The sequence below is a fragment of the Leptonotus elevatus genome, chromosome 10, assembly GCF_054856555.1.
Source record: "Leptonotus elevatus isolate MCC_2025b chromosome 10, RoL_Lele_1.0, whole genome shotgun sequence".
NCBI classification, from domain to species: domain Eukaryota; kingdom Metazoa; phylum Chordata; class Actinopteri; order Syngnathiformes; family Syngnathidae; genus Leptonotus; species Leptonotus elevatus.
Window position 1 is genome coordinate 21890109 of NC_141248.1, and position 26628 is coordinate 21916736.

The 26628-nt window shown below is 40.6% G+C and overlaps 1 protein-coding gene across 7 annotated transcripts in view; it reads right to left on the reverse strand.

Annotated features, from left to right (window-relative positions):
- Window positions 1-26628, reverse strand: part of slc12a5a (solute carrier family 12 member 5a) — a 138216-nt gene that overhangs the window by 73585 nt on the left and 38003 nt on the right. Inside the window, exon 1 of one of the 7 annotated variants that reach the window (XM_086086706.1) lies at window positions 21898-22297. The exons of the other annotated variants lie outside the window; for them this stretch is intronic. Coding sequence (XP_085942832.1) covers window positions 21898-21952 — 55 coding nt within the window. The 5' untranslated portion in view covers window positions 21953-22297. Of the gene's footprint in view, window positions 1-21897; window positions 22298-26628 lie in introns of those variants that run through there. 7 annotated transcript variants of the gene reach the window in all.

Consider the following 26628-nt stretch of genomic DNA (forward strand, 5'->3'; position numbering starts at 1 on the left):
TTTTTTTAATATATATATATTATTTATAAGTACTATTGTTAGTCCATATGTACTGCATATACCATATCAACAGGAAGCTCTCACTAGGAACTAAAAAAAAACGAAATAAAAACAAATCAACACATTCAAATTTAATCACAAGCAGCACAAAATTGCAAGCAGCACTGACAGATCAATGACCAAAGCTGAAAACTTTTAAATGCACTGAAAAGACTCGACTGTTCTATTTTTGGCTCTGGAGTCTTGTCCTAGTTTTGTGCCTTTGACTGAAGCAATAAGCGATGCTGCGGATGACAAGACTTCCTTTCGAGTTGCGTCTTTCAGAGCTCGCTGGCATCCAGGCCTCGTCCTCAACAAAGGTACAAATGAATCTTTCAAATACCTATGTCAACAAACCTACCCTGATTAAAACGAGAAACGTGGTGACATGTCACCTCGGCTTAAGTGGAGAGGTACTTTGTGATTCTGAAAGTTTGCTGTTACGTAAGGAACTGGATGACAGCAGGGGGGGGGGGGGGGCCTTAAAATGTTAAGGAAGAGTGGGCGCTGCATTTCTTCACACGTGATCTCCGCAGACCTTAAACACTCACCTTGTAATCCGTCTATCCTTGCGCCTGCACTTTGGGTAAAACCAACCAGCTCTGGAACGCCGCTTTACACATAAACGGCAAAGTAAGTGTGATCCCAACATTTTTCCGTGATCCTCATCAATCTGCTCAAACCCAACCTTATTCAGGTCCCACGTGAGCTGAAGCGATTACCAGCAGACTTTAGGGGCACACACAAAAAAAGCAAGGTGCACCCCTTTCAAATCATTCACGCTCACAATCTCACACCTCTGGACAGTAAATGAACCGAACATGAGTTTTTCCAAATTTGGGATGAAGCAGGAGTACGTGGAGAAAACAGAAAACACGGGAAGGCCCGAGCTATAACCACAAGGTCACCGTCCAAGGGTCTTTCCTCATCACTCTGATTCTCAACCCACTTTCCTGCTCTCTTGATCTTCATTAATCCTATCTGATTTTATTTGTCTGTTTAGATCCCCATCAATCATTCTGGAATATCAACTTTAAATGGTTCCTGATTGTCATTTGCCTTTTCGGAGTCTGACCACTCTTTCCCAATTTCATCTGTTGCTTAATTATAATCAATGTCACAAGATCTGTATCAGTCTCTTCTGAATCTAGTAAATCTTTTCGACGAATCATTCCTCTTGCTCAATTCTCTTTTCTGATCCTCGTCAACTTTATTGATCGTAATCACTCAATTCTGATTTTCATGTCTCTTTCCGGATCCTTATCAATCATCCCCGATGCTCATCAATCTCTTCTGATGCTTTCGCCAATGTCTGCCGGGCAGAGGGGGGGGGGGGGGGGGGGGGGTGGGGGGGGGGGGGTGGGGGGGGGGGTTGAAGGACCATATGTTCTCTTGCATGGCAAACAGTTGAAGGTGAGGGAGGGGTGTGATTCCAGATAAGTGATTCCTTCAGGATGTTGACACACAGCCACAAGTGTTAATAAGACAATGCGGCTGTTCAACTTCAAGCGTTTCTTGCATATCTCAGCAGAGGTTTTACTGGAGACGACATGGTTGTAGATATGCGTTTGTTTTATTCTGACGTCTGAGTCATTAATTAAAATGTACACTGGCCTCCACTCCTTAATGCCCTTGACAAGGCTTTGCTCATCCCCAATAGTAATGGAGTGTCATGTATTATCCCCGCTGACATGTCGCAACCAATCTCCTTCAGCCATTATACTGTTTTGAATTCAAACGTTGCTATTTTCATCAGATAAGAAAAAAAAAACATTGAAATGCAGAGATGCACCCTCCGAAAACACATTTACATCCAAATGTCATGCGACGCGGTTTCCAACATAAAGTTTGCATTTAGATTGCATTTGATATTTACCTTATTGTGAATCAATTTGCATGACATTCGCGTAGGCAGACATTACATTAGCTGGATAGATGGACGGACGGATGGATGGATAGATAGACAGATTGGTAGGTAGGTAGGTAGGGAGACAGTTGGTCAGTCGATAGACAGACATAAGTGGGGTTTCCATCCACCCATTTTTATTCAAATTTTCAAGAAATGGTAAAATAAAACTGAATGGAAATGCTAGAAATTCGAAAAAAAAACAAACACATTTCGCAAAAAACAACAACTTTTTTATGCTTGGAGGGGGTGGATTTTGAAGTGTGTGTGTGTGTGTGTGTGTGTGTGTGTGTGTGTGTGTGTGTGTGTGTGTGTGTGTGTGAGGGGAGGGGGGGGAGTACGACGAAACTGAAATATTTTTTGAATTAATTAAAGAAGCGAATATTAATGCAATTTTAGATGGAAAACAGCAAAGAAACGCTTCGCTATCAAGAATTACTAAAAAAAAACTCATACGACGTCATCGCACAGTGCAGTCGTTTCCTGTTCTTCTTCTTCTTCTTCTTTTAAAGTACTGGTGGATCACATCTCTATGGTGTATAGCGCCACCTACAGCGGCGGAGTCCCCTCTCAATATTCGCAAAAGAGGAACGGATGGAAACGAGCACAAGTCGCACGTCCGTTTTGTGCATTTTCACAAAATTTGCTTAAAAAATTCGAAACAATTGGATGCAAACCTTACTATAGATACATACATAATTAGGTATGTAGAAAGCTATTTAGAATGCAAAGAGTACATACATGCCATTAACCATGTCACTTTAATCAGGCATATGCTCACATTGAATTACATTCTATTTATGTGTTAGTCAATCTGAGGGAGAATAATCTAGACAAATGCTAAATTGTTTCATCTTCATGACTCATTTAATGTAGCCCATTATACAGTATATATAATCTTCCCCCATGTTCACACGAAAATGTGTACAATTAGCCCTGCGCTGGTGCGTGCATGTTCGTGCATGGTCGTGCATGACTGTGCAAGTTCCAAATACATGCAAGTCCCCTGTGAGAGGCCACAGTGTCTTTTATTTTATTTTTTTCCCCGTGTTTTGCTGTGTTTGTTTTGTACGTGCAGATTGTATGACCTTCTGCAGATGTCACACTAACGAGCTGGGACGCCGGTGCCACCCTGCCGTATACGCCGCCGTGCACATTCAATTAGACCGAAGAGGTTACACTTTGCTTTAATGCACACAAAATGTTAGCGTGTCACACTAGTGCAGTACATCAGCATTTATCAAATGCTTTTATAGCCTGTGAGGGAAAAAAAAAAAAGACAAAAAAACCACTTTTCTTTGAATTTCATTGAAACAGCCTCGGCAATTTAGAGGAAGAAGACAATCTGTAAGACGACTTTACTCGGCCACATTATCTCCAGACATTTCCCGGAAGATTGTTTCTCTGTAAGGCTGCATTCTAATGATGAGAAGTTCTCTAAGGGGGGGGGGGGTGTGTTCTTCTGCCAGATATGCGGCCGAAGCACTTGCACGATGATTGTGAGGCTTCTGGGGTTTGTTAAAGGATGAAAATGGGGTGCATCTCATTTCAGACAATTGCTGGTCAGTCGGTGGGTAGCTAGATTAGGGTGACCAAACGTCCTTTTTTACACCCTGTCCAGGTGCCAGGTAAAAAAAAAAGTCAAATTTGCTATGTTTTTCACGGGACCAATTAGCATGTGTTGAATTTGACTGACGCTTTATGCGACAAATTGCTGTGTGTGACGTGAGCATGAGTGGCGGGAGAGTACCCAGGGCAAAAAAAGGTACGTAGTGGGAGTTAGGACAGCTACAGTCTTCTTTTTTTTCCCTGACTTAAGACATCTTTGTCATATACAGTAGGCATACATGGTATGTATATTATTGTGTGTACAAACATTGTTCCAAGGACATGTGAGCGAGCTTCTACTGTGAGTTCTCTCGGCTGGGTGCCCCCCCCCCCCCCCCCCCGCATGGCCGTGCAGTCTTCCTGATGGAGGAACGGCTGTCACTTTTTATCTACGTTGCCATTACATGCAGGAGGCAGCACAGCAAATCAGCGCTCTGCTCTACGCGCTTGATTAAAACAGCCCAATTAGCACTCTGCAGTTCCAGGAAAAATGTCGTTCCGTATCAAAAGCCGTTCCAGCATTATTGCAATATCTCTTCACATGGAGTTTGAGGTCCGTGCGCTAGTACGCCTTTGTTCTCACGAGTCAGTGCACTAGCAGATTGTAGAATGAGTAGAACAACTACTAGTAATAGTGTAGTGAAGAGTTTAATGTAGTTGTCTAAGAGTATTCCAAGTTTTTCTTGTCGTTTTTAGAAATGTCACACAGTAGTAGCAGTTGAACTTCAGACAGTTTTGACTATTGCGCTGAATTTTCTTACTAGCGATGACAAAGAGGCTACTAGTACAATGACCTTAAACTCATTTGCACCCCAAAACGTATATAAATACATTCTATTTGAAATATCACCATCCTCCCAAAGACGTATTTATACGGTTTTATGGGGTGTTTTTTTTTTAGGCTAGAGCATACAGAAGGCTTTGATGCAGTCTCTGAACTGAAGAGAATGCTTGAAGCAATGGTAGTAATTACAAAAACAGCCAGCAGGTGGCAACAGAGTATAAGAGATCAACCAGGGCTATGTTGAAAAAAGCTATTTTCCGCACTGTTTTAAACAGATTTGTGAATAATGATTAAACTTAGCTATATGCTAATGCTAATTGCTGCAAAACGGAAATTGATAGACATTTTTTTCCCTGACGCAAGAAGAAACTCTAATCTTCCTTTTGGTAGGTTTCATGTTTTTATAGAAAAAGAACACAATAGTCTGCGGGCCTTGCAAAATCAGTCAAAATCCAGTAAAACAGTTGGGAGCGAAGTGGGCTGCTTCAGTGAAAATGGCTGGGAGTGAATGAGTAAGCCAGATATCATAGTGAATAAAAGTTCCATAGTTGAGCCGATGCAAATTCTCCCCCACGAAGGCTTGACCCCGATAAAATTTAGCCTGCAGGCTCACCGTGGAGTGACCACATGCAGGCTGCCCATGAATCAACAAGCCCCCACCTGCAACGAGTCTTTTGGTAGTCAGCACTAGTGAGGAGATAATGACAGCGTAGCACATTGCGGCTCTTAGGATTTACACACGGGGCTGCGCATGGGTGGCTGCAGGGCAGCGGGCACGCGTTGAGGACAATGAGAATATATCAAACCGCTCTTATTGGAGCTAATATCCGCAGTATTGACGGCGTCCCCGCCTCGCGCATTGGGACTCAGTCAGCCGATCGCTTTCAGCGCAGCGACAAGGAAGGCTCGCGGAGGGAAGGAGGGTCGAGAGAGTGGAAAGAGATCCAAAAAAAAGGAGGCGGCAGGCAGGTGAAAAGGAATGTAAAGTCATGTTGCCATGGCAACTAGCCCAGGATGGAGGCTGGAGATGGAAGCGAGCGGGTGAGCGGCTCTCCCAGCCTCCTCGCCGACGCCTCGCCGAATGGGAGCTGAGCTGAGGATTTAACCGGCGGAGCGCAAGAAAGCTTACTATCCTTTCATCCATCATCCCTCTATCTATTTCTCCATCCATCATCCATCCAGCTCTCCAGATATCGCTCTATCTATCTTACATCAATTTACAGTATCTATCTATCTATCTATTCACTACACATGCACTCATATTGGTGTCATAGAAATAGAAATAGAATATGTACAGCAATACACCTAATTTAAAATCTAATGTGCGCAAATGTGAGTCTCTCAATTCAACACATGATGAATAGTTGATGTGTTTATATTTGATTGCGTGATCACTGGGCGATAATCACAAGAATAGCGAAGCACACAGCACAAACATTCTTCTCATTTACATTTTCACATCTGAATGTCTCTTCTTTTTTTTTTTTTTGGTTTGTTTTACAATTCAATTGTGAAGATTAGCGACGAGAGCACGTTTAAGTTGGCAATCGTGTTGTTGGTGATGCGGAAGGTTGGCGAGGCATTTGAGCAAGGAGGGACAGAGATGGATGCTGCCGCTTGTATCATTTGTATGCTTGAGGTGGAGCTGCTGCCGCTGTCATTTGCAGAGGCTGCCGTGGTGAATAATGGTAGCCGGGAAGCCGCGTTAAAACGTATTACAGTAGGTTCACCTTAAATACAGTGGAACCTCTAAAGCAGAACGGCACTGAGGTCGATGAGTTGTGGATAAAACTGATTTTTTTTAAATACAATATCTTGGGATTCAAGAGCTTTAGTTCCTACATTGAGTGTAAGTTTGATAAGTTATATTTGTAATAGTTGTGTTTTATTTATTTTACCAGGTTTCTGTAAGTATCTAATTTAAGGTTTATGCTGTTATTAATGCAACTTAATTTAATGCCCACGTCGTAATGCGCACACACACACACACGCACACAACTTATGCATATAATTAATCTCATGACTTCTATACTTAGTTTAAATTAATCTAATTAATTGCACACTATATCTGTGTTTAATACTTTTGTTAATCATACAAAAACATAAAAGTTGACAAAAGTGGTGACCAAATACAAATGGTCGAATCTCCCAGTTCATTGATACAGTAAAACATAAAGTTATTTGAAGTTAAACAATACTGAACAGTTTAACCATTGAGTTATGGATTTGTGTTGAGGTCTTTTTCCGCCGCTAGATGGCATTCGTGTTTCATGTTGGACATTGGTGACAGAAATAGTCTATTTTTATAATCAAATTCAGTGCAATTTGGAACATGAAGCAACACGTAGACTCCAGGTCAATTTAACTAGTCACCAGTTCCCACAAATATATATATAAAATTTTCAATTAAATGTATTATTGCTAAATTGTTTTATAGTGACTTCTTTGCAAAATGTATGTAAAATAAAGCGTGAACAACAATGTTTTTACAATAATTGCATTACAATTTTTAATGCCATCATAGTAAATGCTTTTCAATGCCATACAAGGCCTTAATTTCTGCAAAATCCATTTCATGACTTTCATGCTTATAATGACCCGCTTAAACCCTGTTTATGCCAGTCTGTCGAAACATAACATAGGTGATACGTTGTTCCTAATACAGAAAAAAAAAAAAAAAAAAAGTAAAATAAATTATATATAGAAATAATAAAAATAAAATAAAAATAAAGTAAGACTAACGATTGTTGATTTGATGCTTAAAATCCCCCCACTGACACTAGGGGGTACCCTATAGCGGTGAAGCCATCAGTTATTCCTTACCCTCGCTTTAAAATTAGCAAGCCCAGAGGCTGCGGAGATGTTTGCATAACATTTGCCTCGACGCCATCTGTGTCTATGTTTGTAGGTTGGGAGAGGAGCAGCTACTTAGCAGAAGTAAGAACAGACGGCTCGGATATCTGCGCCACCTGAGCATTAAAGCGCTAACGCTAACGTATAGCCTCCTGCCCTAAAAGCCTAAATATGAATCCGATGGCCTCATTCAGTCAGAGACGGTTTGGCCACCAAAGACCCATTAAGCCTGTCAGGCCCTCCCGGCTCATAACATCCCAAACACGGATGATTATTATTCCCCGTTGTTTCCTTGCTTTGGAAGCCAGCGTGACAGCTGCCATAGAGGAAAAACAACAAACCCTCCAGGCTTCAGCGTTTTAACTCACTTTTTTCCTTTCTTTCCCGCTCCGTCGGTCGGCGCGGGAGCGCTCGCTAATTCACTATGTCCCCCCACCTCTCATGGCCAATGCTTCACCATCACAAAGATACTTGCAAATAAATGACTCACTCCAGCCTGTAAAGAAAGCACACTCGATAAAACAGTGCATGGGGCTTGAGTGGTCTGTTTTTCTTCTGACTTCCCAGAAAATTGGAGCTGGGTGAATGTGTTACAAAACCACCAGCAAAAGGCTCGATGGTGCCATCTATTGGCACCGTTGTTAAAAACGGAGATGACACACTAAATGACCATCAAGTGCCCTCGGTCTGGAGCTCCAATGCGAGATCTTGCAGTGTGGAGGACAATGAGAATTTTAAGGGAGCAGAGTCAAAGTACATGCCAGGAACTTGTCTTGTCAACAATCTCAGTCCTCAAGGAAACACACTGTGCCATAATAGTCATACAACCATATCATATATAAACACACGTAACGATATCCAAACATAACGATACGATAAATATCACGATGTGAACCTCATGATCCGATAATTATCACAATATTGTGGGGAGGCTGGCGAGATTAAAAAAAGCAAGAAAAAAAAAGCACGATACTGTATAAAAACTCACGATATTGCCCCAAAAATAAATGAACGATAATCACAGCAGTGACCAAAACATTCCTAATTAAAATTAAACTGTACTAATAAATTAACCAGCAGGTGCTAGAACTACACTAATGGAATACAACCTCACCTTTTTAACAGATGTGCTGCTTTTAATATTGTGGCAATTTCATTAGCGCAATATCACGATATTGCAGTTATCGTTACATCCTTAGTCATACAGAGGGGTTTTTTTTGCCTTCAGAGAATATATGGTAAAAAAATGGAGGAAAAAGTGTCACTTGATGGATCATCAATTATGGGACGGTGTCTATTTCCAGAAGCTTTTAGATCCCTAAGCAGCCTTCTCAAGATGCATTATTGAATGGCAAAGGCCCGAATAATACATGCATTAGTGGGGATTGAAAGAGTAAGGTAGCACATCGTTTTTTGTGATGTGTCAAAGAAAGCATTACAAGTAGAAAAAAACCCCCACTTCATGTCAAGCTGGATGGAACCGGTTCGATTTAACGCAAAGAAGCTTAGTCCATAGAACACAACAACAGGTGTCTGATCAGGTCCGCTTTGTTTGTCCAGCGTTTTCATGGCAAAGGTCACTTGAGTCCACTGCCAGACCCCTCCTCAAAGTAAATATTTGACTCGAGCTGCCAAATGGGCCGTGAGGCCAAACAGCAAGTCACTGACACGTTCAGTCTGCGCAGCTTCTTTGTTTAAAAAAAAAAAAAAAAAGGCAAAGCAAAAATTATGTTGTATTCAGATTTGGAGGAGCAGAATGTGGCTTGTTAAACAAGGTTATTTGGGACATCCTGTTTCGAGTCACTGTAAGCAAATGTATGTTTTTTTTGCACACAAGGCTGCTCAGTGTTTAGTAGTAGATCTTTTATGCTACACTTGAGCATTTGCTTTGTAGGATTTCTACATGCAAAATATAAAAACCAAGACTACAACTACTTTGATTTAAATTGATCTTGATCTCATAAAGTCTTGGTGAAGCAGCATGTGGCTCACAGTCCAATGTCGTTTCAGAACGCCTTTTACCGAGTATCTGTCGACTCTTTTTATGTTTGTGATCACAAGACAGCTCCGTTATAGTATCGGTGGGATCTTGCGTACCACCTTGTGAGGAATACATTAGGGAGGCAGAGTTTATAATCACAAGCACCTTGGACGTTTCCGTTGTTAACCATGCTGACGCTGAGAATCCTGTAGTGTCCACAGTTTGATGCTTCAAATCAAAATGGCCGACTTCTGCCATGGTCCTTTGGATTTTTCTTGCATTTACCTATAATGGACTGTCCAATTTCGCGCTGATCGGTCACACTGGTACCAAGGAGTCGTTTTTCTTAAAAAAAAATTCCAGGGAGTGCTACTGAGTATATTTTTGGATCTGGTATGCATTAAAAAAAATAATAATAATAATATATATATATATATATATATATTTTTTTTTTTTTACTTGCAATTGATTGGTAAGTGTTTGAGCATGGTGACATGAAAACCTGCCTATGAGTGAAATAAGCACTCATTACACTACTGTCATGACAATGCCAAATACATTGGAAGTTGGTTAACGTCATCTGTGGCCCTCAACCCCAGCAGAGATTGGCTGCCTGACAAACGCTTCATTTCCAATTACCAAGAGCGGGACAGGAAATGCTATTCATGCAGGCATATCTGGCCCAGACACTAGCTTGGCGGGGACTTAAGCTGACATGAGAAGGTGGGCGGGACGTAGAGGGAAAAGAGAGGTAGAGAGCACGAGGTGTCTGAGCGGTCAGCGTCGCCAAAGGCGATGTTCCACTCAAGGGAACAGCGCGTGAAATTCAAACCGAGTGGCATAAATATTTGATGGGGAGATTACACATTTCATCTATACGTCCACTTAGCTTGCTCCTGTTTAAGTGAAAGGCGACCGATCTTAAGTGGCGTTTGATTGCGCTGCCGTCGCGAGCTATGAAAATATGTCACGTGTTTTGGCACGCACTTGAATTATGAATAAAAAGTGCTCAAAGGAGAGTCATAATGGTACAATCAGCAGCAAAGGGTAATATATTTAATAAATTAATAGTTTGGTATAATTTTGAACTTTTGATATAAATCACCAAGCAGGTGCTCTGGAGAAGAAAAAACAAAACATTTCTTGTTTGGGAACTGGGCACAAGACTAGCAAACAGAAGTGGAGTGACTGACATCAGGAAGGATTCAGAAGCAAAACCCGACTAAATATTCCTAAAAATAAAACTTCAAACTGATATTTAGTGCTATAGTAACACTGGGTTAGAATAAGTCACGCTACCAACGTAGCAGCCATGGCTAACGTCGGCTTTTTGCTAGCAGTTGTAAAACTCCAAATTACCCCTTTCAGTAAAAAGAAAAATGGAAAAAAGCAAGTGGTTAGAATTTTGATTGTTTTTGTTTTTCTTAATTTTATCAATGAAGTTATATAGCTTGACCATCACATGACGCTGACGTCTGCTGACTTCAAAGAAAGGCAGAAAGAGAGAGACAAGTCTTCTTGATTAGCTGTGTCCAGTATCATGACCTTCTGCTACAGACATCCTTAGCTAAAACAGCTACGGCAAATCGGAATAAAGGCATACATTTTATCTGGGAAATGTATTGGAGTAAATGTAAAAGTTGCCAGAAACATGAATAATGAAGTAAATATGTGAAAATTCTATGAAGTAAATTAACTAAGTATTTGGACTTTGTTGCATCACAAGACTGTGCTTCCGTTTGTACATTATTGCAAAGTCTTCAAAACGGGCTATAGATCGGAGTGTTTATCTAATCAAACCTTTGTGTGTGAACGGGTGTTATTGAATTATCCAGCGTCACGAGGGGGGGGAAAAAACATGTGGCAAAGTGTCCTCTCTGTAAAATGAATGACTATTTTCCCAAACAAGGCCGCTCATAGACCTGCCATTGTAAATGGTCAAATTACAGTGTGGCTCTTTGTGTGCCCCTTTAGTAATGATGGCCCCTAATCCAGTAATGTCCCTCTGCGTTTATCTGTCACTTCAAGCAAGCAAGGATCAGGAATCTGGAAGGATTTGTTACACACAGACGCACTATATTTTAAGCTAATCGCTCATGATCGCCACACACATTTCATTTAACACTAAATGGAAGAAAACATGTGAGGCTAATGGTTGATGAAAGCCAGAATTGACTGTAAGCTTTGAGCAAATTCGGGCCCTCAAGCGATTAGCATGGTTGCTAACATAAATCAGCAGCTTCGAAAGCTGCGTTTGAAGGCGGAAAACATACTATCAAAATCAAGAGACAACTTACATCCAGCAACCTGGGAAGAGATGACATGGACGCTAACACAGCAGCTAAAATAATCGTAAATGCAAAAAAACACTGGCCACCGAAGAGACAGCATGGATGCTAACATACTGTAGTCGCAATACTGAAAGCTGCATTTGAAGACAGATAAAGTAGTTTCAAAAGAAACCATTTAGAAATAACAACCAAAGAAGAGACAGCATGAATGCTAACATAGCAACTTGGCTGGGTCCTGATTTAGAGTTTATATCATTCAGTTTTTTTTAAGGCACGGTCTGCGTCCCCGGCATTTTTGATTGCCAACGACGGCAACAACACATGGACGGCATAAGTAGGTGATGCCTGGACAAAGTTGTTCATTTCTCTAAAAGATACATGCAATACTTTCACACTGTCTTGTTCCAGTAGAAAGGATAGCTAGCTAGCTAGAAACATAGCTAGCTATGTATCTAGCTATGTTATGTATCTAGCTATGTATCTAGCTAAATACACAGCTAGCTAGCTAGCTAGATACACAGGTAGCTATGTAGCTAGCTAGCTATATATCTAGCTAGCTATGCATCTAGCTAGATAGCTATGTAGATAGCTATGTATCTAGCTAACTCGCTAGATACAGATAGATAGGTTTAGGATGTTGCTCTTTTCCAACACAGCTGATATATGATCAGCTCATCAGCAAGCTCTGCATAAATAAGCCTGATAACGATCCTGTTGATTGGAATCAGTTGCGTTGGAAAGGGAAACATCCAAAACCTGCAGGACTCTGGCCCTGGAGGCCCAAGTTTGCCCACCACTGGTCTAGGGGGTGCTACTGAGTGAGTTTTTGATGTGTTCCCTAGCATACTGGGAACCATAAAAAGGCTATGAGTTGTCATAATAATAATAATGATAATAAGTATTGTTATGAAAATGCCTCAATGGTGGTTGGCTTAATGTGCACTCGTCGAGTGGCGACATACAAACACGCTGCAGGCATGTGACTACGAGTGTGGTGCACCGAATGACCACTCTCAAGATGAAAGGGGGGTGGGGGGAGGGGCGGGGGTGGTTGTGAACGCGCTGGTTACCTTGGCAATTAAAGATGGAGCGGAGATGGCAGCCACAAGCACGACTTCTCCAAAGTGGATGATTTATCCACAGCAAATGTTAAAGGTAGCAAGGTGAACTAGTGGACAGCAAACCTGCCTCACAGTTATAAGGTTCTGAGTTCCAAAAGTCTGGCCTTCTCCCACAATTCAGAAACATGCATGCAGAGGTGACAAATCCAGGTCCAGAAAGTAAAAACCCTGCCACAGTTTGGCTTTAGCCCCTCGTGTTAGCTAGCTAGCTCCCTAGCCGGTAAACAAGCACCCGGGGATCTAGCTAGGGAGCTAGCTAGCTAGCACCTGGGGCTAAAGCCAAACTGTGGCAGGGTTTTTACTTTTTGGACCTGGATTTACCACCTCTGCATTTTACATTCATTGAAGACTCTAAATTGTTCCAGTTAGTTGTCCTTGTTTATCAATATGTGACCTGTGATTTGCTGGCAGTCCGGGGGTGTGCTTTCCACCAAAAGTCAGTCGGGATATACTCTGACTCACCCACGATCCTAACGATAATAAGCGTGGTTGTAACTAGGAAAGGAGAGCAGCGGTTTGTCAGTCACGGCTAACCTCACCTCACGTCCATACGCAGCAATTGTAACCATGGCGATGAACTGTCGTTTTTTTTTTTTTTTCTGAACTTGATGAAAAGAAACGTTGAGAGATCCCAGCATGCACGAAGCACTTGGCACGCATGCCTCCGGCGTGCCGTCGTTACATCAGCGCCGAAAGGTAGCCGGCCTGAGTGAGAGCAAATCAATGCGAGGCTTTTCATTACGCTTCCATCTCCTCACTCGGTAACGCCAAACACGGCTGGAAATTGAGAGACCCGTCAAGGACTTGGGAGGCCGTGTCTCTGGCATCGTAAACTATAGTGGAACCAAATGGGGAAATTCTCTCTCTCTCTCTTATTGTCTTGAGGGTCACAAAATGAGTTGGAGCTGATCCCAAGCGATTTTTGGTGAGAGAGGTCAGGTACACTCTAGTCGACATCCAATTGTATACACTAGGATTTACACGATCAGGATGCTTGGGGGAAGAAAAAAAAGATAACCAATCACAGATCCGATCACAAGATGTATTGCTCCATCTATTTAAATAACTTAATTTACTGTCTGTTTAACTCATTTGTTCCCCAAAACGTATAAATATGTTATATTTTAAATATTACCATAGTCCCAAAAATGTATTTGCACATTTTTGAATAATTTTTTTCATGCTAGAGCATACAGAAGGCTTTGGTGCAGCCTCTGAACTGCAGAGAACGGGTGAAACAAATGTAGTTATTACAAATAGGGCCAGCAGGTGGCAGCAGAGTATAAGAGATCAACCAGGGCCATCTTGCAAAAAGCTCTTTTCCCCACTGTTTTAAACAGATTTGTGAATAATGATGACCTTTTTTTTTCCTGAAGAAAGAACAGACTCTAATCTTTCTTTTGGTAGGTTCCATGTTTTTATAGCCATAGAACACAATATTTTGTGGGCCTTGCAAAATCAGTCAAAATCCAGTAAAACAGCCGGGAGTGAAGGGGGTTGCTTCAGTGAAAACGGCTGGGAGAGAATGAGTTAAAATGAACAAGGTTGTATTTGCTGTAATGACGTCATTGATTCATTGCGCAAATTATGACATTGCAGTCGATCAACAATTTCGTGGCCGATCTCGATCCAGCCGGTAAGATTGGTGTAAAGTCAAAGAAATATTCACACTCACACTAACTATGGACACATTTGAAAATCTCAGGTCAGTTTTGGCAAGAGAACCTACACAAAAGAGTGGCCTCTCTGTTTGAAAATTCAACGAATACTAAAGGACCAAAAATTATAAAACAGTCCAATGTTCTGCCTGTAATACATATCTGTATTCTTGTAAGCATTATGACCCCCATAAAAGTTTTTTTTAAATGTTTTATTAAACAGGCCAATTAATCAGTTATTGGAATTGTATTCGGCCAAATATTGGAATCTGCATCAGCCTCAAATAATCCATATTGGTTAATACACAAATGTGTATTGGATGTCCAAATGCAATGAAACCACAACCTGCTTGACTCGCGAGTGATCCCTGCCTCCACATCCATCACAACATAATAACACCACTGAGTCCATTGCAATAGAGCCGCTTAAATGGTGCAGTTTCACACCGTGTCGGCGATGCAGTGAAAACCTCAGAGGCCGTTTTCATTTGCCGTGAGAGGAGAGGCTTTTTTCCCCCCCTTTTTTTAAATTATTTTTTATTTTACCGGCCGCCCGCCGCTCTCTCTTGATGATGAAATAAATGAGAGAAAAGATGAAGGTCCCTGTGTTGGGCTTGTTAGGGAATGATTCATCTCTCTGCCTCATTTCCACCAACCCCCTCTTCAACCTCCCATAAAGCGCTCAACCATCCTTCCTTCCGGTGGAAATTCGCTACCTCAGGAAACCTTGGCACTTCCCGAATTTTGGGGGCGTAAAAGGGATTTGCTGCATGATGTTGCGGGTATTTTGACCGTGGTGGTCTTCAACGAAATCTCAATGCACCAAAAACATGTCTGCTTTCACCACATACGAAGGGAAGAATGTGGAAAGTGGTCCAAAGTATAATTCAATCAACATTTTCTGGGGGAAAAAAAGCTTTTAGATCCTATAACTTTAAAGTATTTTATCAAAACATACAAATTAATTATCGTATAACTTTTGTAAGTTATTTTTCCTTAAAATTACTATTTATTTATTAGTTATATTAACTACTTTAAGTTGCTAATATAGGAGTGCAACAATATTATTTTGTTTAAAAACAATTTTGATTAAATATATTCTTTTTTTTTTTACATTAATATGTAATTCTTTGTAAATTTGTCTTGTTAAAATATTTGTTCTTTGTAAGATTTTTTTTTGTTAATTAATTTTACTAATTGATTTGCTAGTTTTATTTTGTTACAAAAAATGACAGTAGGATTAAATATTTTACATTTTTCTTTGTAAAATTATATTTCAATTGTCATAATTGGCCTTTGTAAAAAATAAATAATAATTTTAATTATTATTTTATTATTTAAATTTTCTTTAAATTAAATTTAAAAGAAAACAAAAAAAAACAATGAACAGAAAATTAATTAGGTTTAAAAATAAACCGTTTAGTTTCATCACATATGATGGGAAGTCCAAAAGTGTTACAATTTGGAATCTTGCAATGTAATTATATGCGGATTTTTGCTATCGTGGGGCCAACTAGTTCCCTATCCTCCGTGAATAGTGGGATACACTGTCTTTGGTTCTAATTGGCAAAACAGTCAGAAGCCACTGTTAGCAGGAAAATGCATTCATCTTCCACCTACAACATTGTATCAGGTGTTGTGTCTACATTTCATTAATACTTACCTTTAAGAAGATCAATTAAGTCCTGCTATAATTACAACGTTTTTTTGTTTATTTTATTTTTGCACTGTAGTGTCACTGGTTGCTGCGACACTGGCTCACGAGCCGAGCAGAAAATGAGGAAATGACTAAGAATGGCACTTGTTAAAAGACAAGTGTGAATTTAAACAATTATAACTTGCATACAGTATTTCTGAAAATGCAAGCGAACTGTTCTGGCCCCACTGTTATGTAACAGCAGGGCTCATTTACATAATAACCGCCCCCCCCTGTGAAAAAAAAGCAGTATCAAAGCATGACTAATTACCTTTAAAAAAAAAAACTCACACAAAAACACGCAAAGCGCGTACACTGCAGGTCAGCCGACACAATTAGCACATCAGACGTGGCAATTAGGTATTGAACGGGGCCCCCACTCGCCTATAATGCTGGCCTATGTGCGTCTACTCGTGCGGAGCAAATGCACTTAGTGAAAATGCAAGTTTTTGTCCAAGCACTATAGAGCGACTGTACCTTTCTAAGTAACAAGTGCACCCCCCCCACCACCCGCACCCGCACCCACTCCCCCACCGTGTAGCAATGTCTCTCACTTACACTGCATTGCTGCTCGCTGGCCCGCCCCGCTTGCGCCGTCTATTCACAGCAGATAAGACGCAGGGCGGAAAGCCAGAGAGTAATAACGGCTGGCGTGCACAACAAGCGCCTCCTGAAGAGCAAGGGGGGGGGGGGTTGGAAGGGGGGAATGGGGGACGCCTGGGGAGCATTTTGCAGTATTATGCAGTCAGCTATGACTAAAACATGATTACAACTCTTTTCGGGACCATGAAAGGAGTGCAGACTGGTTGCGGAGAGGACACCCATGTATGTAAGGATGGATACAGTCAGTCACAATATTAATCACAATGTCGTATTTAGACGAGTGGGGGCACATACATGGGGTTGACTTCCTCTTTAAGAATGACTTCATTCATGCAATAGTTTTGACTTTATTCTACAAAGACTGCCGTTATTATGATTATATTCAATTGTATACTTTTTCCATGTCTGTTTTTTGTCTGTTTGGGTTTTGTCAAAAATATGTTAAAGTGATGTGGAATTTATTTTTTTGTAAATTTAGATTTTCATTATGAAATGTTTCCTTCTCAACTTCTTTAATCGATTTTATAAAATACTCTTTTCATTTAATTTTTTAATTTTTTTTGTATAATGTAGTTTTCTTTATCATGTACATCTTTTGCATGAAATGATGAAAGCAAATAAAATATCAACTTTAATCTTTAATTTTTTTTTGACCATTTCAACTTTAGTCTTGTCTTTATTCTCATAAAAACAATGTCAACAGCCATATTATCTTTGTAAAGGATTTTATTTTTATTTTTGTATTTATCTTTAATGCCATTAGATTGTGAAGGTGTAACATATAGTTTGGCCTTTAAATGACACCAATTTCGTATGATGATGTCATTTAAGTATTGTCTGCCAAAAACACAAATTTTACCCAATCTGCTCAAAAGAACCACCTATATATTATAAATATTGATATTATTATATAAAATCCAAATATGAAATCCTAAAAACTCACGTTGGATTCCATCAGAGCGAATCGAATCAGTCATTTGGCCCAGCAATCCTCCCTCCACATGCTCAACAATGTCATCGTACAAAACACAATAAAGTTTTACTTTACTAAATCAGAGAACATCGCCGGATCTATGCGTCACATGACCTGCTGAGCTAACGACTTTGACCTAGGGAAGGCAACAACATGGCAGCGAAAGGCACGTGAAAAAAATAAGCTATTTTTTTTTTTAATATTTCCATTTCTGATCACTGCAATCGTTCTCGTCCCAATAACCGTGATGTGAAATGTTCATCTATCCATTCTAAGCGTCTCCACCTCCCCAGGCTGTTTTACACCCGAGCATGTAATGAATGCCATCAATCAGCACCACGGACAGCGGCACGTGTACTTACTAGCAGAGTGAAGTGAGAACATTCAACACCGTGGACAGCGACAGAAATCACCGCAGCTCTCGTTCAACAAATGTTAAAAGGTCCACCATCACCACAAGCGGCAATCTGCCAAACTACTACGGAACACACGTTCCCCCGGGTCATTTATTTGCTTGCCGGTTCTTAGTAGTATGCTACAATCGGGATGGATGGGGAGATTCTGTTTTGCTGAGTTCAAAGCTGGGGAAAAGTTAGATTTTTTTTTTTATTTGAATTTTAAAAAAATCTTACAAAGAAAAAACATTTTAACCAGAAAAATTGACAAAAAAATAACAAATGTTGTTCATTCAGTCAACACTGACAACAATGCCTTTTGAGGACTTCCGATGAAGAATGAAAATGACCCCTTTGAATATTATATAACACACACATGTTACAATGTGGCATTATGGTAAGAGAGTTCCGTTCCTATGGCCTTAATCCTAATCTATCAGTAACCTACACTAATGCAAGAGCAAAGCCATAATCACAGTGCATATTTGTTTGAAAAACCCTTCTAGAAAACCACATAAAAAAATGGAACATACCGAGCTCAGACCACCGGAATTTAGTAACATACACTCAACACTTTTTCTTTTTGCTCCCATTTTTTATGAGATCTAAAATGTATTCCACATACACAATATCACCATTTCTCTCAAATATTGTTCACAAATCAGTCGGAATCTGCGATAGTGAGCACTTCTCCTTTGCCGAGATAATCCATTCCACCACAGGTGTGCCATATCAAGATGCTGATGCATGATTAGTGCACAGGTCAGTCAGTCAATGAGTCAGTACTGACTGGTTTTCTGCCCCCCACACCCCCCTATAAAACAAAATTGCACTTTTCAGAGTGGCCTTTTATTGTGTGGAGTCTAAGGCACACCTGTGCACTAATCAGGGTTTGTGATCAGCATCTTGATATGGTACACCTGTGAGGTGGGATGGATTATCTCGGCAAAGTAGAAGTGCTCACTATCACAGATTTAGACTGGTTTGTGAAATGATGATATTGCGTATGTGGGAAAAGTTTTAGATCTTTGAGCTCATCTCATAAAAATGGGAGCAAAAACAAAAGTGTTGGTTTTATATTTTTGTTGATTATAAATAAGGGTAGTCTTAAGAAAAACAGCAGGAATAAGTGACTTTTTCAGTGAATATCTTGGGAATTATTTTTTACGCGCAAAATTTCAAGAGGTGAATTTTTTGAAAAGTGACAAGGTGGGAGTTCACTGTTGAGATGAACTTGCAAATGTTGAGATTTAATTTAATGTAAATGCTGATTAGGCTGGCTTCAAATGAGACGCCAGGAAATTAAACAAGGGGCTGTAATACCTGTGGATGCGAGGCTAGCTTATAGCTGAGGGAGCTGTAATTCAAAATGAAACGTGCGCGCGCGCGCGCGTGTGTGCACGTGAGAGCAAATGAGGATGCTAAAAGATAGCAAGACACGGCGAAGGCGGGGTGCTTGCGTACGAGGCGTCCTTTCTGCATAGGTTATGTACCTTGCATTAGCCTGCAGCAGATCAAGACACACTGCTGACTAACAAAAAAAAACTAATAGCCATTCAAACGGGTCCCGCTGAATAACCAGTCCACGCCGTACGCCACCCGAACCACTGAGCAACAGCAGCACCGTCACCTCAGCACCACCCCAAGCTAAAAAATAAAATAAAAAAAAGATGTCCGCATTAAGTTAAATATTCATGCTCTCGCTGCTGGTCTATTTTTATCATTAAGTCCTCACAGATAGAGGCAATGGACGACGCTGTCATCCACAAACCTGTCTCTCCACTGGATCCCTGGGAGCCCAAATTCAGATTCTGATTTTTTGACAGCTGGGGTCAAGGGGATTAGTGGATACGGTGGGTTTGTGAGTGTGTGTGCCTGTGCCGCCTGTCCACATGAGCGCCATATGCTGTGGGACAATTTACACTAGCTGGGGTGGGCAACCAAGTATTTCCTATCAGGGACCATTTTCAAGAGAAAGATAAGAACACACCTCTTAAACGCATTGAAACAACAAAAGAGCAGAAAATGTCTACCAAATACTGTATGATGTAATCATGTCTGTGTGCTAGGTATGTCCCTTTAAGAGGCGGGGCCTGGTGAGGTGATGTGATGTCGGTGTGTCTGCGTGTGAGTGCCTGGATGTCAGCTGTGGCGAACAGCAGATTCTGCATGAGGGTGATCACTGTGTCTTGCTTTAAAAAAAAAATATCTGCGATATAGCAGCGGAACTAATTGTATTTTAAAAACATAATTAACCTTTTTACATCAGATTATTATCTAGTAATAGTATTATACGCCCCTTTAAAGCACATATTCAAACTACATGGATACTACATTAATTACATATTATAAAACCAGTTGATCTATTTTTTTTTATTGTGTTTTAGTCTGTTTTTATACAAAAGTAGCAATATTTTTCGTTAATAAATATGCAAGAATTTGGCCTTGCAAGTCATTTTAATATAGGTAATTCATTTGAAATATGGATAAAGAAATTACAGTTTTCCCCCCAAAAAAAATTCCAGTTTATTGGACATTGTGCTGCTCTTTCTAGTGTGCACAACTTGCCACCAGCAGTATAATACAGACATGAGGTCATAACAAAAGTAGCAATATTAGTCATTTTTCACAAAGGATAAAGCATCTATGCCTCTGAGTATTGGTAGAGTAACTGTCATGTGCCACAGTTTGTGCTCAAACATCCGTTGCTTTAAGGTAGAGGTTCTTAACCTGGGTTTGATCGAACCCAGGTTAAGAACCGCCTGTTGTGATGGTACGTCGTGTGATTTATTCATACCGACTATGTTGAGCAAAAAAAAAAGAGAGTGGTCGGACGAATATGTGCAATATGAATTCAAATGTACTGTAAAATGGAACTTATGGTGTTCCACAGGGTTCAATTCTGGGGCCTCTGCTGTTTTCATTCTATCTGCATGCCACTGGGTTCTCTCTTAAGAAAACAGTGGTGGTTGTTTCTATGCGTTCTATAAATATAGAGTTGAGATGAATGATGAGAGTTAGCATCCTAACTGCATAATTTGCAATACCAATTGTTGTCCAGCACAACTAGCTATCGAGCAAAACTAAAGGAACGCTTCCTTAAGCAGGTCACTCGTACCCCAAGACACCACTTGTACATACATTTGCACCAGATTTGTGTTGTGGGTGTTAAATACAATTGCATACACAGTCAATTATGTAGAGTCAATTTGACTCTATTTAGAGTGGGGCCAAATAGACTTAGTTTTAGAGTAATATTTATTTAAATAAAGAATTGGGAGAAAAAAAAGTCACAAACTCACAACCTTCAGCTTAGGAAACAGAGTCACGTAGCTGCTGTGTCTTAGTACTGTATGTCGCTCGTGTCAGATGGAACCTTCGTAATTCCAAGATCAAAAACAATGTGTTAGGTGTCTTCTTGGATAAAAGCAAACTGTAGGAGTGGCATAGCTTCAGGTGGTAGTATGGCAGGCTCCTAAGCTGAAGGTCATGAGTTCAACCCTTGAGTGACAGTTCTTTATTTTACTTTCTTCCAAGTGTAATATTACTCTAAAACTATTTAGTCCCATTCTAAATAGAGTCAAATTTACTCTGCCGAATTTACTGCATACCGGACCACATGAAATCCCCGTGAGGGGCCACATATGGCCCGCGTGCCATAGGTTCTCCACCCGGTGCCGGGCAAAACCGCAGCATGACCGTGGTGGGAAATGATTTGTGTATGCAATGCCCTCACACTCGCGCCTGGCTTCATATAAACGGGACGAGCGCATTACTATTCCTGTCACAGCATCCTTGCAGTAAGAGGAAGGAAGCGAGCGGGCCGCGCACACGCATACATTTTTTTTTCCCACCACTTCTAAGCCAGCATGCTGTGCGTAACATCCACCTAAACTTGTCATGTCATAATATAATCCCCCTCGCATGGACAGATTGGAGCATGTGTGTGTGCGTGTGCGTGTGTGTGTGTGACACATCCCATCACTCACCCTGGTTTTGCGCTCCCCCGTCCCCCTCCTCTGTGTCAGTCAGGTTGTTAAGCATCCCGACGAGGATTCTGCTCGTCTTCTCCTGGTGCTCTTCTTCTTCTTCTTCTTCTTCCTGTGGTCAGTGATGGAGGGGCCGTGGGTCAGCTGTCCTGCCGCAGAAATGGCCAGGCAAGGCGGCGTGGAAAAATGCCAAGCCGCTTTTTTTTTTCTCTCCCCCTCTGCGCTCCTCTTCGCTGGATGCTCGAAGAGAGGCGGCAAAAACGGCGAGAAAGGATTTTTTTCCTCCCTCTCTCTCTCTCTCGTTAGGTCCTCCTCTTGACGTCTCTTCTGTGGCTGCCTTGTAAAGCTCGACTCTCTCACTCGCTCACTCTGTTGCTCGGTCCGATCGCTGTTGCTCTCTCTCTCTCTCTCGACAGTGGAGGGAGGATGAGGAGGATGAGGAGGAGGAATCTGCAGGAGTTTGGCGAAAAAAGCTGCACTGTGGCGCTCTGGGCTCAACTCACCTGATCACGCTTCGAGGGAATTCGTAAGGAAAAACAACTTGGATGACGTGTACCGTGTAGATGATCACGCCACACTTGTTGCCAGGCAGATTTCAGAGGGCTCAAGTGCCCCAGAGTTAGAACCAAGAAGAAAAAAAAAGGGCATATGGTCTTTGAATAACAAGCTTGGTGCTTTTAGCGGCATGCAAGTAAATCACCCAAAAATAGCTGCGCGCACAAAGATGCACCAAAACAGTCGAATCACGTATATTGCTGTTATTTGTCTAGGTCTATGTCCATGGTCCCAAAAACGTATTTATACATGTTTTATGTTTTTTCATGCTAGGTTTCGATGCACCCTTTGAGCTGAAGAGAACTCTGAAAGCAATTATAGGTATTACAAAAACGGCCAGCAAGTAGCAGCAGGGTATAAGAGATCAACCAGGGCCATGTTGCAAAAAAAAAGAAGCAATTTTCCCCAGTATTTTAAATAGATTTGTGAATAATGATAAAACGTAGCTATATTCTAATGCTAATTGCTGCAAAACTGAAACAGATAGAAATGTACTTTTTTTCCCTGATGCTAATCTTTTTTTTTTTGATAGGGTCCATGCGTCAGTGAAAATGGCTTGGAGGGAATGAGTTAAATATGAAACCAATTGAAGTCAATAAATACAGAAATAAAATATACAAATAATTACTTTTAAATAAAAACATCTTGTTTATATTTTAAACATTAAAGGGGAAGTTGTTTGGGGGTTGTGTGTGAAACGGATTATCGGCATTTCAATTCATTTCAATTACTTTTTTTTTTTTTTACAAATCAAATACTAATGCGGGCGGCTCTGTAGCAATCCCCTGCGAATAGCCAACGTTTAGGGTACAAATATTATGAGACACACTAATTGCACTGCAGAATTGCTGCTTTGTGTTTACCATAAAATACCAATGGGTGGGGCACTCTGCACTCAGATGTGACCACACATTCCAACACTGATGATTACTTGACCCCCCCCCCCGCCAGCCTCCACCCAACTTTGCCTCATCAGTGCTGTCAGACGGCGGCGTGATTGGGATCAATGGCGTGAGCGGAACGCAACGCGGTTAATGTCACGTGTGAGGCGGAGAACGCGCATCGTTCCGACTGAGAGGAGATCAATTAGAAGGCCTCGTTTGGATTCTTGAAGATTAACTCGGCACTAAATGGAGATATTTTGTGTATGTTTGTGCACAATTTCTTTTGAGCACCGCAAGTTCACTGAGCACATTCATTTCAAAGTGTTTACACCCAAAATGGATTCTTGTTCCATCCACAAAGAGGCAATACTTTGACACCTGGCAACATGTTACCTCGCGCTCTCTCTCTCTCTCTACCTCTCTCTCTCTCTCTCTCTCTCTCTCTCGCTCTACCTCTCTCTTTCTATACCTCTCTCTTCCTCACACCACAGTCGACATTCTGTTTGCACAAAATTTGCGCTTTGCTCAAATATGCTCCAGTTGAAAGGAAGCGCATATCTCCCATTGGTTGAGGAGGCAGCTGTGAAAAGAATTGATTAATTGATTTTTCCATTGGCTATAACAGACCGACTTACTGATTTATTGCAAGGCTGGTAAGTATGGCAATTCTTTAATCCGGGGCATCAATCATCCACATTATTAAGGGCACTGCAATATTGATGTTTATGATCATATTTCAGGAGAGAAAAAAAGCGCTCGCAAGAGATTTATTTAGTTGTTTAATTTCACACTTGAAGGGCGTCCGGGCACTCTAGAGACCCAAATTTTGTATTTAAGACATTAAAACACCAATTTACCGTGATTTTTTTATTTTTTTACTGTCTTTAGAAGACTATTTTCTATTTTATTGAGCGGCCAATGCCGACAATGGTGTTAGTTACCATGACGACCAGGGGTGGAGCTATGAGATTACAACTAGGCAAGCAGCTAATACTAACAGAACGGCATCTTAAGAGTGTGAAGATGAAACCAAACGTATTTTCCATCGTGGAGGCAGCACTTCATCACACAACCACTGACTTGGATAATTTCACTCTCGATCGGTGGGAAAATACTATGGAGACCCAGAGCTATTTTCATACAAGACATTTAATAGTCAGTTTTCCGTAACATGTCCCCATTAGGACCCAAACAGCCTGGGAAATGATTAACCAATGATCAAAATTCATTTCTCCTCCATATAATGTGTGGCACTATTTACAGTATGGTCTCTGAGTGAGGCAAAATAACAAAACACATTCTAATCATATCCAGCTTTTGAACAATAACAGCACCGAACATTTCCAAAGCTCATTTGACATTCAATGCTGGACTTTTCGCTCATTCTCCGGCAGCCTGATATGTTTAATGAATGCATCCTCATTCATTTTGTGCCAGCGCCATTCCGCGCACATACTGCTGACTCACTGGGGCGTCAGAAGGCTTTCTTATTTTCTTAAGAAGCAACTTAATGCTGCCTTGTCTCCTAACAAGCGTCTGTTATTGGATTAGTTCTTACAGCACAAAACATAAGCCGCACCCAAAAAAACACAACAAGTGTTTAGTTACACTTTGGGAGGTGCATCAATCAAACGTAAATGAACTGCTTATACCACCAAGGTGAGATCATCATCGGACAATCATTCACATTCATAGAAGATAACATGGTTGCTTTTGGATGGAGGGGTTGTAAAATGCCCCACAGAAGTATCAAACCCAGAACCTTCCTGTTGTGAGCCGTCAGGGTGAACCACTTTAGTGAGCACTATTTAGTTATGCGATTTTGTGGATCAAATTGACATTGTTTACATGGTGACTACAGTATTATTATTATTATTTTTTTTTTTTAATGTTCTAGATTTTAAAATATATTACAATATATGCCTAAGAAGTTTTCTAAAAGAAATACAAAATAATTCCATCAGATATATATTATCAAAAAACGTATATCTTAAAGATTTTTTGGGGGGGATCATTTCACTGGAATAGTTTTAAAATAAATGTACACTGTATTTTATTATTATTATTAGTATTATTTAAATAGTAGTTCATATTTTCATAATTTTTTATTTTTGGCATTTTGCTTAATGTAATCTAATTGTATATTTTTAACTACTACTACTACTTGTATTATTATTGTTTTTATTATTATTAATATTATTAGTGTTTTTGTCTCATATGTAACTTAGCTATGACCTTTGAAAAATGTACACAAAAAAACAAAAGAGAGAAAGAAAAACATCCGACAGTATAAAGCACATTCACTTTCACTCACAATACTAAACACGTTGGGGGGATATTTGGTATCTTAATTGACAATGTTGTGTGCCATCACTTTGGGTTTAAACATTTTTGAAAATGAAAGGAGACCCTTGAAAGACTGCAAAAACCGCTGGAAGCCACCTTGTGCAGCGCCACGTACTTTAGGTGAGCGAATGCTTGCACGCAGCCTTCAGCGGAATCGGTACAAACAAGTGCAGCTTCAAGGTTGTTGGGTTTGATTGGGCTGTGAAAAACGATGCAAAGGAAGCGAGAGCTCAAATAGAATCATTTTGTGCGCTTCGTTGTGAGCATGGCAAGACGCAAATCGTGCGGAAACACTTGCTGTTTTTTTTTTTTCCACATACATTTATTTACTTGGCTAAATTTACCCAACTTTCAAGAGTACTTTTCAAGCATCCTGAACTTTTAAAGCAGCCTCTGACCCTCAGTGGAGACCGCCATTATTCTGTGCCAATGTCGTACGGACCCCAGCTGAGGCAATATCGACCCGTTCCCACAGGAGACTCAAACAATCTGTATTTCTTTGCGACCACTTCCTCGCTGTGCTTCCTGAGTCACCATGACCTTCGTCTTCAAAAAAGAAAGTGCACAATATAAAGGGGCCCAGAGAAGAAAGAAAGAGAGAGGAGGCCCCACAGGAAGAGGAAAAGGGAGTCATATGAGAAATAATTCAGGGTTACCTCTCACACACACACTACTAAAATGCTTTCACACATGCACTACTGAATTTTTTTCACACTCATGTAGCTGAAATGCTCTCATACATACAACTGAAAACCCTCATACATGCTAGCTATTGAAATGTGTATTTTTCAGTATGATATGTGAGAGGATTTTAATAATCCATGTGAGAAATTTTTAGTAGTGTGTGAGAGAGCATTTCAGTAGTCCTTGTGAGAGCATTTCATTAGTGTGTGTGACAGTTTTCTAGCTCTGTGTGTTTCAGTAGTGTATATGAGCGAATTTTTTT